Raw genomic sequence first — 13,821 nt, forward strand, 5'->3', positions numbered from 1 at the left:
CCATTTCTTTGTGTCTTCTTCAATTTCTTTCATAAGTTTTCTATAGTTTTCAGCATACGGATCTTTTACTTTGGATAGGTTTATTCCTAGCTATTTTATGGTTCTTGGTGCAATTGTATTTGGGATTGATTCCTTGATATCTCTTTCTGTTGCTTTATTATTGGTGTATAGAAATGCATATAGGATGTTGATTTTATATCCTGGACTTTGCTGAATTCATCTATCAAGTCTAGCAGTTTTTTGGTGGAGTCTTTCAGAGTTTCCATGTAGAGTATCTTGTCATCTGCAAGGAGTGAAAGTTTGACTTCTTCTTTGTCAATTTGGATGCCTTTTATTTCACTTTGTTGTCTTGATTGCTGAGGTTAGGACTTCCAACACTTTGTTAAACAACAGTGGTAAGAGTGGACATCCCTGTCATGTTCCTAATCTCAGGGGGAGTGTTCTCAATTTTTTTTTCCATTGAGGATATTAGCTATGGGCCTTTCATTTATGGCTTTTATGATGTTTAAGTATGTTCCTTCTCTCCCGGCTTTCTTGAGGGTTTTTATTAAGAAAGGATGCTGTATTCTGTCAAATATTTTTTCTGCATCTTTGACAGGATCATATGGTTCTTATCCTTTCTTATATTAATGTGCTGTGTCACACTGATTGATTTGTGAATACTGAACTGGCCCTGCAGCCCAGGAATGAATCCCACTTGATCATGGTGAATAATTCTTTTAATATGCTATTGAATTTTATTTGCTCATATCTTGTTAAGAATTTTTGCACCCATGTTCATCAGGGATATTGGCCTGTAATTCTTCTTTTAGTGCAGTCTTTGGTTTGGGAATCAAGGTAATGGTGGCTTCATAGAATGAGTCCAGAAGGTTTCCTTTCATTTCTATTTTTTGGAACAGCAGCTGTAGAAAGATAGGTATTAACTCTACTTTAAATGTCTGGTGGAGGGGCGCCTGGGTGGCTCAGTCGGTTAAACGTCCAACTTTGGCTCAGAACCAACTTCGGCTCAGGTCATGATATGATTCATGAGTTCGAGCCCCGCATTGGGCTCTGTGCTGACAACTCAGAGCCTGCAGCCTGCTTCAGATTCTGTGATCTCCCCAAATTCGCATACATGCACCTCTGTCCCACCAAGCTGTCTGTCTCTACCTGTGAAGATCTTTCTGTCACTCCGCAGGTTGATTTCCTAGGTGTTCTAAGTGTTCTGATCTCAATACAGCTGTGTTTGAGGGATGAAGGAAATCCCAGTCCACGTCCATCTCCACCATCTTCACTCCTCCGCTACTGGTCTTTAAAGCATATAAGATCCTGTATCAGGAAATTTATTCACTCCCCTAACCAAATAATTTAGTGCTTTTGTTTGATTTCACTGTTGGTGGTTTTCATCTCTCTTTTTTCTTACTGGTACTATTCATGTCATTGAGAGTTCCTTTTCCTATGCTGTCTTCTCACAGTAAGAGAACGTCAGAGGAATGATGGAAAAAATACATAGTTTTCAAGTATAATAAATTTTGTATTAATACAGGTTTTCTCTCTACTACATTTCTGAACATTTAGTCCATGCCCCTCCTTTTTTTTCACCCACAACTTATGATTACCCATTGTATAATGTGGCATCATAATTTTCCTGATGACATTAGGACAATTTGATCTCTAGTTCTTGGCCCTCTTTGAAAAGATAGTTTAAGCCTACCTGTATTTTTGCTATTTTTTGCTGCCCATAAATAGATCAATGTTCTATTGTTTCTCTTACTAATTATTATGTAATAATTTATACAAAAATATTGGCTAAAATTCCACCAGAATACTATACTTTCTTTAACCTTACAAAAATGAATTTCCTCTATATTTTTACTAATAGACATTAAAATTACATTGTAACACCTTAAGGATTTTTTTCCACTAATATTCTAACAAAAAACTGAACCACAGTGACAGTTATTACTGAGTCACTGTAAATCAGACCTTTTATATTCCACAAAGCACTAAATATCAATGAATGCAACTATTTCCAGATGGTTTTTGTTAAGGAGATTTTTAAGTAGAATTAAATTAATTATACAATATATGTTATCCATGCCTAATTATTTATCTGGTTTAACTCAGCCTGGAATAAAATGTTCAAAGATAAAGCCATATCATATACAAAACTTTGTCACAATTATATTACCGATGTTTGAGAGAAGGTGATAGAATTTTGACAGAAATTTTTCTATTTCCTTTTCATTGTATAATTTCAACATGAAGATATATGCTCGCATCACATTCTCACACTGGTATATACAGAAGCTGGTAATAAATAATATGGTTTGACCAATATCTTTGCTTCCTTAAGAAGTTTCATAATGTGCATGAATGTACACATGTGTGCATACAAACAGACATTTATTTTTTAAGTTTTTATTCTGTACCCAGAATGATAGTAGATGCTTTTCATGTTCTTGTTTACGTTATTGTTTTTAACAGTGACCCAAGTTTCAAAGAGTTTTAGTATCTTGCCTATGGAACCAAAGGTAGTTAGTCAACTGGAACTGGAAGAACAGACACCCAGGTCTGTCTTGCCCCAATCTTGTTCCCTTTCTGTTACCTTCTTCTACCCCAGTGCCTCACAGCTAGAAAATTTATAAAGGTAAACGTTGTTGTTTATAGATGAGAAAAACTAAAAGCAGAGTAAATATCAGTAGGGTTTTCAAATTAAAATATGCAGACTGTTGTGTAGACTTAGAATTCATTATAGTGAGCTTACTCATGACGTGTTGTCGAAATGAAAAAAAAAAACAAGTTAAAAATACCTGTGTGTGCATTGTGCATCTCTGTAAATGCATGTGTGTTTTTTATTTATAGAAATTTGTGTGAAAGGATGATTGACATAAATTTAAAATGGGCTATCTCTGCTAAATTTTTAATGACTTTCAATTCATTATACCTTTTATGTTGATTGAGTTATTTTTGTCTTTTTAATAAGCATGTTTTTTAGAATTATAAAAAATCACAAAGAATATTCTCGTGGAGCCAAAAAATTAAAAATGGAATAAAAAATAGGAATAGGTTGAAATATAAAACATTTTTTTCACCAAATATCATTTCTAGAACCTACTTTACAATTATAAAACAGATGATATATTTAATCAAATTTCTTTCACATAGCCACTCATTTTGTTTTCATATTGCCTATTCTACAACAGTGAGTAGAATGGTTTTAAATGCCAAACTCATAGAGGTGGTACTAAATTTTATTGATAAATAAAATACCTAGTGCTTTAAGGGGAAGCTCTAGTCCAGTATAGCTCAGTAGCTCCTATCGAAAGACTCATCTGTTATCACAAATAGCAGTTATAAACTCTGAACTAAACAAAAAATAACCATCTGAAAACACTGGGTAGCAACCAAATGCAAGAAGATTCTGTCATTTGGAAGAAGGCTCTTGTTGAATACCCCATTTGTATAACTTTTATCCTGACAGTAGGTCCCGGTCTGGCGTATTTGGCAGCTAAAACCTACAAGCTTACTGGCTAGAAGAACAGAGTTTGGGACAAGCACAGATGCTTTAAACTGATGGAGGGGTGGGGATATCCTGGAAGGGAGAGAGCCAAAGAGAAGATCTTCAAATTCTATAAATAAGCCCCTTAGGTCTCTGGCTGACCTCCGAACCATGATAGTGCTGGGTAAACTACAAACACTGCAATTGGGACTAAAGGAACTTAACTGAATTTTGAATTGCCATCACTGTAGAGCAGACAGAGATTGCAGTTGAGTCTACCCAAGTCATCTGCTTACTAAAATAAAAACAAATCAACATTCCTCAAAGCAATATAACAAAACCTAGTGTTTCTTCAACATATCATTCAGCATGTCCAGAATACAGTCCAGAATTATTTAACGCATAAAGAAACAAAATGTGATCCATTCTCAAAAAAGATAATCAACTGACACGAACCCCAAGATGGCCCAGTTATTTCAATTAACAACGATTTTTAAAGCAGCTCTATAATCAGGCTCAAGGAGTAAAGGAAAATATGCTTGTAATGAATGAAGAGATATAAAATCTTTGCAGAAAAAATAGAAACAAAAAGAACCAAGTGAAAATTGTAGAACTGAAAAATACAATTGCGTTAAAGAGTTTTGAAAGTACCTTTTTATCTTTAATTTCAGGGTCCCACATGAACCAGTTTAAGATTAATGACAGTGCAATCATGTAATAAATGTATAGTTATTAAATAAAACTTTAAAGCATGTTGGATTAGCTTTTAAACCAGTAAGATTCATGCCTAGTTATTTGTGTTTGGAAAGTTTTGGTATTGTTTTTTAGTGGAACTATACTGTAGGAATTAAATGTAGAATAAGGGGGAAATGAAAATATTAATAATTGTTATTCAAAAAATAATCTTTGGGTACAGGATAGTGACCATACTAATGGTAATGTACTGTTTTTCCTTGGCAAATTTCTTAAGAAAGATTATCTATTGATTTAGAATTAATAATGGACAGTAGAATAGCTAGTTTTGGAGTTCAAAGCTCCCATTCCTCCATAGAAACACTGTGAAACAAACAGAAATTGTTAAAATCAACTTTTTCAGCACTCCCATTTCAGAAAATAAAGTTTTATAATAACCAAGCCAACCCTGAATTAAGAGTATTGATTTGTTTGGGGTGATAAAAGTTTTCAGAAATAGATAGTGGTGCCAATTGCACTATATTGTGAATGTAATGTGTAATGTCACTGAACTGTACGCTTAAAAATGGTTAAGATACAAGTTTTATTATATAACTTTTTTACCATGATAAACATTGTTTGAAAAAAAAAATGCATGATGTACTGGTAAATGTTACAACATGTATGAAACTTGAAAACATTATGCTAAGTAAAAGAAGCCAGTTACAAAAGACCACATATTGTATGAATTCAGTTTTGTGAATATCTAGAATAGGCAAATCCACAGAGACAGAAAGTAAATTTGTGGTTTCCTGGGCCCTCTCAGAGGTGTAGTGACTGCTAATATTTACCAGGTTTCTAATATTGCATTTCTCACATTTGGTGGATTCCTGAGGATTCCCATCAGAGTCATAGTCATAATGTGCTTGATTTATTATTCTATGGCTTTAATTACTTATTCCCAATTCTTCAGAGGTCCAGTCAATCTTGGACCAAGTTTTATGTCAGTAGAACCATCACCATTTATTCAGGTCACCTATTATATTAATCACTGAAGAATATCAATATGCATAAAATTTGGCTCTTAAGTTCAGGGAAGGCCTTAGGGAAAATAGAATAAGAAGGCCAAAAGAGTATCTCTTCAATCCATTTAGCTCTGTAAATCATTTAATTATTCTGTTTTACAGAATCTTCCCTTTTAAAATATTTCAATTTTTGGCCTCTCAGAGTTAGTGATAAAAGGAGTACCATGAACCCTGACTCTACTTGGGTCTTCTAAGGTGATTAAAGTGGTGAAGAAGCTCACACTTAGGCCACTGTAACTCTGGCATAAATAATGTTGAAAAAATAACAAAAGAAACCATTTATTTACCAGTTACTATGTGTTAAGTACTCTGCCAAGTGTTTAATTTGCACCAGTGAGATTCCATCAATAGGAGCAAATCCTTGGTATTCTGTGAAGGAATTGAGTTTAGGTCCTCATCACAATACATTGTTCACATGCTATTGTGATGAGTACAAAATGTGGACCTGAGTTACACACTTCATTCAGAACAATATACTAGAGATACTTAAGCACAAAATAATTATTTTTGAATAAGTAGGCATGTGATGTAGTTACATCTACTTATTTCTATTTATTTCAAAAGTGAGAGGATTAATATATTGTTATCTAGTAAAGCTGAGAAAATTGTATTGATAAAAAGCATTTATAAAGTACAGAAAAAGCATTATCTGGAATAATAGTAATCTGCTGTTCAAAACCATTTGACACAATAACTTGAGGATCTTTGCATTAATTAAGGTAAACAATAAATAGAACTCCAATCATTCACATTCTCTAAAATAACTTTATAAGCAATACACACAGTATTTGAATAATATAGTATTTAATGTTTAAATGAATAGAATTAAACTGAAATTGGTTTAAAGATTAAGCTGTCAGTCCACTTGAGTAAAAGAGAAGCCCTGTTTCTCTGGAGGAAAATTATAAAATTAGCCTGAAAAGGCATTCTGGGTTGACACTTTTGGTGGTGTGAGAATAACAAAGAGTAACTTGAAATGCAACAAAATCCTGATTTGGGGATCTTCTCTAGATAGGAAGTGTTCTAAGGATTATATAAACATGACATGTACATTTTAAGAATATATGTTATAAATACATATAATGTTTATATAAATGCAAATATAAAATAAGAATGTATGAAAAATAATGCATGGATACTCCTTGGATGAAAACACCTATTTACCTTGTGTCTACAATCCCCAGATATCCCAGGAACCCTTATACTTCTCATTTAAGTAATCACTTGCTAAGTGTGTTACTCTAGTAAATGATAACTATTGTTTGAGTTTGTTTTTTGAAGGTTTTGGTGAAAGCTTCAACTACATTAACAAATATTTGGGAAATAGGTTGATATTGTCTTAATGGAAAAAAATAGGTTTGGGGGAAGGTTTTAAAGAAATCTATTTTTAGAATGCTAATTTTAAAGTGATTTGGAGTAGATTCTCAAAGCCAGAAAGGACCAGAGAGGGAGATTTCTAGTTCAGATAACATAATTGAAGATGAGATAACAGACAAGGAATGGGAGAATCTGCCTAGAAAAATAAATGAGAAGTTAAGCTAATTTAGTAGACAATTTTGGGGAAAAGACATGAAAGAAGATCTTAGGAAAATTTTCCTAAAATATAAAAGCATGCTTAAGTTAAGATACTTAGATAACTTAAAACTGCTTGCATTATGTTATTTTGTTAATGGAAATGGTATTTCTGTCATTTATGAAAACTAATAACTGCACACTTAAAAACTAGGAAACAATATCCCTATCCATTTAAAAATGCTCCCTTAGAAAAGTTTTAGTGGATTTTTGAACACATTTGTTAAATATATTTTAATTTTTTTTGATGTTTATTTAATTTTGAGAGAAGACAGAACTCAAGTGGGGGAGGGGCAGAGAGAGAGGGTGAGGTGCAGAATCTGAAGCAGGCTCCATGCTCTGAGCTGTCAGCACAGAGCCCAATGTGAGGCTCAAACTCAAGATCTGTGAGATCATGACCTGAGCTGAAGTCAGACGCTTAACCAACTGAGCCACACAGTCGCCCCAAAACAAAAGCTATTTTAAATATTATGTCATCTTTAAATATCTTTTTGTGTGGCATGCTGAATATTTTTTAGCATAACATTCAGAATTTGCTTTACGTATACAGATATATGATCAGAATTTTGGAGATCACTTTTATAGAGGAGGAGGCATGTAAACAAGTAAATTTCAGTAAAATATGAAAAGTGCTATCCCAAAGGGATGCCTGGTAATACAAGGAATAAATTGCCTGGAGGAGTCAGTGGAGACTACTGACATGTCCTAAAGCTGTGTCTCATTAAGTATAGATAGGAATTTCTTAGGCGGTTATATCAGATTCTTTAATAAACCAAAGAAAATATAACATTTCTCAAATGGTTTTATATTGGTGAGGTCTACTTAATTCAGTGATTCATGTTTCTATCAATAAATGTAGAGAAAAGAAAAAATATCTATTGTAATAGATGAGTATGAGACTCTAGGTAGATGTCCGAATGGTGGCTCTATTACTGTCCCATTTTTCTCTTTTGGGGGTTCTCTAGTCTTGGGCAAGAGAAAAATATTGCTTAAAATCTCTGTAATGATGGTTTTCATTCTGGTCACGGTAAAGAAAATGTTATATATTCATAAATACCTGTAATATCTGTAAAACAGTTTTCTTAAGATGATCATACCTCTTTCATAGCACTAACCATGATATGTTGATGTGCCATATTAATTTGTTCATACCTCTGAGATCTTTGACATCAAGGCCATTTGTCTTACATTTTTTTTCATTCTCACATTTTCCTGGCCCATACTAGGCATTGGTATGTTTCTTAAACTGAATGATTAAAATTGAGTCTTCATGGCAATTTATTTAAACCTAATTCACATCAGGTTTACTTTCAAAGCTGTTTTGAAGATTCTTGTAAAGGATGTGTAGACTTATGACTAATAAAATACAATAAAATATAAATTGAAAACAGCAGGAGGATGCAAAGATGCTAACTAGGAAAGTAATTTTATATGTACTGTATTGTTCCATTGAAACCACCACAAGACTTTGTGTCTTACAACAATGATTTATTATTTCTCACAAATCTGTGGGTTTGCTGGGCTTAGCTGAGTGTATCTTTTTCTGGTCTTACTTGGGGGTCATTCATGTGGCTGAAATAATTGGTCGACTCAACTGAGGCTCACTTAGGTGTCTCACTCAGATGGCCTCACTCGGGTGTCTGGGCCCTTGGTGCTTTCTGTTCTGCTAAGCTTTCTCTCTACATGTTTTCTCTTCATTCCATTATTTAGACTGGACTTCCTTTCATGGTAAGAGAAGTTTACCAAAAGAGTGAAGGTAGAGGATTTGAGGCCTTTTGAGACCTAACCTTCAGAACTCATACCATAATTTCTGCCCTGATCAGAGGTACAAGTCTGGCCCAGATGCAGAATTGGTGAAAATAGACTCTACCTCTTGACAGGAGGATTTATAAAGAATATGTGGTTATATTTAACCTACCACAGTATAGAATATGCATAGTTGTTGAGTATAAAATTTATTTCTGAGCTGGCTGAAAATTGAGGAAAAAATGAGACATTAAGGTTCTGGCTATCTAAATAAAGAACAAATACCAGAAAGTTCAATTTGTAAAATTCTTTTATTTTTTAATAATACATACAGATTTTAAAGAATTTGAAAATTCAAAAGAAAATAAAAAGGAATTAAAATGTACTTCACATCTATCCAGAAATAACCATTATTAAAGTTGTAAAACATTTCATCTATCAATGCCTATGTTATAGATAGAAGAATGGATAGATGTTTAACTGAAAGTGAAAGAAACAGCTATGCAAAACCAGGATAGTACTCTCAAGCTAATACAGAGGCATTTTATTTCGTTTAAATAGAAAAAAAAGCGAATGTCAGAGCATAAGAGATACTACATGCTAAACAGAGATCTTTCTCTAACGTTTAAAAATAAGGAAAATTATTAATAAGTTACAGTCCTATTTTTTACCCTTTTTAAATTTTTTTTAACTTTTTTAATGTTTATTTTGAGAGAGAGACAGAGAGTAAGCAGGGGAGGGACAGAGAAGGGGGGAGACACAGAATCCAAAGTAGGCTCCAGGCTCTGAGCTGCCAGCACAGAGCCCAACGCAGGGCTTGAACCCACAAACTGTCAGATTGTGACCTGGGCCCAAAGTTGGACGCTTAACCGACTGAGCCACCCAGGCACCCCTACTCTCTTCTTAAACCTTAGACACAGTTGGTTGAACCACTGCTCAGAAAGATCAGGATATTAGCACTATTATATTACCTATCCTCTTCATACCTCCAAGTGTCTGCTTATTATATAGTTATAAAAACAAAATCTTGATCGAACAATATCCAACCTTCACACCAAACTTATTTCACAAACCATTGCAGATATGTGGAAAGAAAGATAAAGTTATTCCAGACTATCAGATCTGGACAGACTTAAACAGAGAAAAATGGAAAAATCAAAAAACCAGAGTCCATTTATAATCTTTATTGGAATGCTCTGGTTTTCCCTCTGAGATTTTATCAAATATCCAACATTAGGCTTTTTTATAAGCTCTTAATTTCTGATATTTCCTGTGTTTCATTTTTCTTCATTTATTTTAAAAATTTGATGCTTCCTTTATTTTTATACTGCATAAAATAAATAGAAATAGCAATGTGTTTTGGTCAATAGTAAATATGTTCCATGAACTGTGCTTCAGAATTTCGTGTTGATTGCTGAGCTAAATGTGTGTTTCTTCACTGGTATATAAAGTATTTGAGTATGTGGATGTTTTGAGTGGGCAGGTAAGTTCTTCTGCATGTGACAATACTATTGTTTTCTTTCAGGAAACCCTGATAGATTGGTGTGATGAAAAGGAACTTAATTTGATATTAACAACTGGAGGAACAGGGTTTGCACCACGAGATGTCACTCCAGAGGTGAGATAGTCTGTGCCTTTCTTTTTTCAAGGAGTAGGCTATTCATTTTATTTTTCATCTTTTTTTACTATGTTTCATATTACTTTTATAATGTTGCTAGGCAGAACAGAAAACTTGTGGTTCTAAGAATGTAAAAACTGTTCTGTGGAAGCATTGTTATATAAAAAATGTTTTTTGACTACTTTTCTTTGGACTTATACTAGACATGATATAAAATGAGGAAGATTGAACTGGTCCAGAAAGTAATTTTGCATTTGTTCAGTGGACTGTGATATAAGCTGAACTTCAGACATATTGCCAAAGGAGGTGATAGCAGAACTCTGATTCTTAGCATGGCATCTGGTCTAATGTGTTTTATTAATGTAATTCAAAATGTATCTGATATCTCTGTTCTTCAGATACCCTTGTCATTGGTCTCAAAGCACAGGAAATTGTGATAGAATACATATACCAAATTTATAGTACTTTTGAAGAGAAAGGGTTCCATATTCCATAATTTTAATATGAATTTAAATGCAGAATTTAATAAGCCAAAGCAGAATTAAGATCTAGGCTTTATGCCACAAGAATCACCTTACACCTTTGCATAAGTAGAAAAATTAAGGGAGAAAATGAAGAGTAGGCAGTGCTCAGTGATACAGGAGAAAGAGTCTTTTTTCTTTTTAAGGAAGCCATAAACCTCAGAGTCATATGCAAACTTATATCACCACTTGTGATATTGTTTTCTTTACCTCCCAAAAAAATGTTTGCTGACTGAATTTCAACTTAATATTAAGTACGTCCTTCTATTTTCAAACCAGAACACAATTTTATCTACTGTTTACTTAACAGCAAGATACTTTTACTCTGCATCTATTAAATATTTACTGTCCTTCTTACTCTACTGTAGTGGTTTTCAAACTTTAGCCTGCACCACAGTCAAGCTGAGGATTTATCAAAACAGATTATTGGACCCACCCACAGAGTTTCTGATTTAGTAAATCTGCAGTGAGTCCCAAGAATTTGTATTTCTAACAAGGTGATGCAGATGTTGCTGGTCTACAGACCATACTTTCAGACTTTGAAAACCACTGTTCTAGGATATGAAAATGGACATTTTTTTAAACAAAGTGTAAAATATTTACTGTTCTATGTAAAAATCCTGACAGAATTTTTTGGATATTATTCTAATTTTAGACTTATAAATAAAATGGTTTGCTTTTAAAGCAATCAGAATAGAGTTATATTGGGAAGTTGTTAATTTCAAGTGCTCAGAAAAGAAATCATTCTTACATAATTAGTTTAGCTTCTGAATCTTATGGGGAAATGGTCCTTTGGCCAATTTTTACATTTCTTTTAAACTGTGAGACCAACTTAAAAAGTACAATTGAAGGGAAACCATCTCCTATAGAGGTGTGTCTGTGTTTTGTTTGTAAGAAAATTGCATACATATGTGAAGACCTTGATTTTTGGAGTTTGTTGTGTTAAGTATTTGAAGTAAATGGCCTTGGGTTTCTATGTCCCTGTTTTTTGTGTGATGGTTTGAGATTTTCATACTATTTATTTTTATTACAAAAAAAACAGAAAAAAGTTACTATAGAATTTATATCAGATAACATTGTTTTTAATTGGGAGGGAATGCTTTGCACACAAAGTTAAGTATTTTGTTTTCTGTGGAGTGTCAAGTTAATACCAAAATGCTAGGTTGAAAATGTAAACCTTTGAATTTTGGCTCTGCTACTAACAGGGTGACCATAGACTAATTACTGAACTACTCTGTGCCTCAGTTTCCTATAAAGTGAGGTAAACGAAAGTACCTACCTACTGGGAGATGTGAGGATCCAGTGAGAACTATTTCTGGCATTTTAGTAAGTGCTGTATATGCAAGGATTAACTTATAAGGGTTAATTTTATTATTATTATTATTAGTTGCTACATAAACACTAAGTGGACAAATTTGGTAGAATTTTTTTGTATGTAACTACCAAAAGGACGAAAACAGTGTTATGGTAGATTTAAAGTGTATCGATGAAATCTTTATAATCTTGTTAAATTATTTTTTGAATTTTGATATAGTAAGCTTCATATTTTATCTTTCTCATCTTCATGTGAAATAGAGGTTTAAAATTCTACCATTTTAATATCTGTCTATCCCATCCATTTTTTTTAGTGCCATTAATTGACAAGAGTCTCTTTCCCTGACCTTGTATGTCTCATTATATCTGAAATTAAGAAACCTTTATCCTTAAATGAAGTCTTTTTTTTTTTAACATTTATTTATTTTTGAGACAGAGAGAGAGAGCATGAACAGGGGAGGGTCAGAGAAAGAGGGAGACACAGAATCTGAAACAGGCTCCAGGCTCTGAGCTGTCAGCACAGAGCCCGACGCAAGGCTCGAACCCAGGGACCGCGAGATCATGACCTGAGCCGAAGTCGGACGCTTAACCTACTGAGCCACCCAGGCGCCCCTTAAATGAAGTCTTTTAGTTAACTGAAAATATTAGAGATGTTTTTTAAATATATTTTTAATATTTATTTATTTTGAGAGAGAGAGAGAGAGAGAGCGAGAGAGCGCATGTGCACACACATGCATGCGTGACCAGGAGAGGCTCTGAGAGAGAGGGAGAGAGACTCATAGCTGACAGCTGTCAGCACAGAACCCACATCAGGTCTCAATCTCACAAACCGTCAGACCATGACCTGAGCTAAAATCAAGAGTCAGTTTCTTAACGAAGTGAGTCATCCAGGTGCCCCTTAGAGGTGCTCTTAAATTCTTATATGTGCCTATAACAACTACCTGTGTAGAACTGTATTAGGGTGGGTTTTTTTTAATGAGTTAAAAATATACATAAATAAGTCTTTTTAATATCTTTTTTTTGAGAGTAGGTAACTTAGCTGATTGTAAATATCTTGATTCTTAATAGGTTCACTTTACTAAATATCTTTTTTACATATACGTATGGTATGATTATCTACAGCAAAGTCCTTAGAACTGTTATGCCTTTGAAAAATAAACAAACATGAAAGCAATGTAAGGCCAACCAGAAATAATTCTACTGATTTCCCATTTTCTCTACACACTTTAATACTTGCCATTCTTCTGATATCTAAAATACAACACAGGGATATCTTCTAGGAATCCATAAATATAATTTGAGTTCTGTCATAATACAGTTATTTGTCTTTAACATGTCTTAGATAGTTGTGCCTGAAAAATGAAGTAACTATTTCTAGACTACATTTAACTATGTACAGTTTACAGTTGCAAAACTTTTTAAATAGTGAGAAGTTATAGAAAACACAAATATTAATTATTAAGGTAAAATAATAAAACTTCTCTATTAAGGTACTAATGTTTTATAGTCGGTAATTGACAATTGGCTTAATCTACAAACACAAAGGACAAGTGTTTGTGGAATATGTGTGTTAGGGAAAAAACTGGATTCCTCCAAAACTGGATAAATGAAATAAAGCAATCTAAACTTAGTGTCAGTGGGTATGAACCCAAGAGAACATGAAGTTTATAGACTTGGGTTTCTTTCCAAGTATATTAAAAGAAAAGTGGAATAGCAAGTTCAGTAAAGTATGTCCTGTTTCCTTTGTTCATATATAGAAATAAGAATTGATTTTCCTAAATTATGAGATTGTTTCTATTTTTAGGCCCTGTG

At 33.4% G+C, this 13,821-nt stretch overlaps 1 protein-coding gene across 15 annotated transcripts in view; it reads left to right on the forward strand.

Annotated features, from left to right (window-relative positions):
* The window catches only part of GPHN (gephyrin), a 633,256-nt gene that overhangs the window by 300,050 nt on the left and 319,385 nt on the right, over positions 1-13,821 (forward strand). For all 15 annotated transcript variants that reach the window (XM_058739364.1, XM_058739365.1, XM_058739368.1 and 12 more), the window contains exon 4: positions 10,082-10,174. In XM_058739364.1, the coding sequence (XP_058595347.1) occupies positions 10,082-10,174 (93 nt within the window). The remainder of the gene's footprint in view (positions 1-10,081; positions 10,175-13,821) is intronic.

Source organism: Neofelis nebulosa, chromosome 7, assembly GCF_028018385.1.
Source record: "Neofelis nebulosa isolate mNeoNeb1 chromosome 7, mNeoNeb1.pri, whole genome shotgun sequence".
In the NCBI taxonomy this organism is placed as follows: domain Eukaryota; kingdom Metazoa; phylum Chordata; class Mammalia; order Carnivora; family Felidae; genus Neofelis; species Neofelis nebulosa.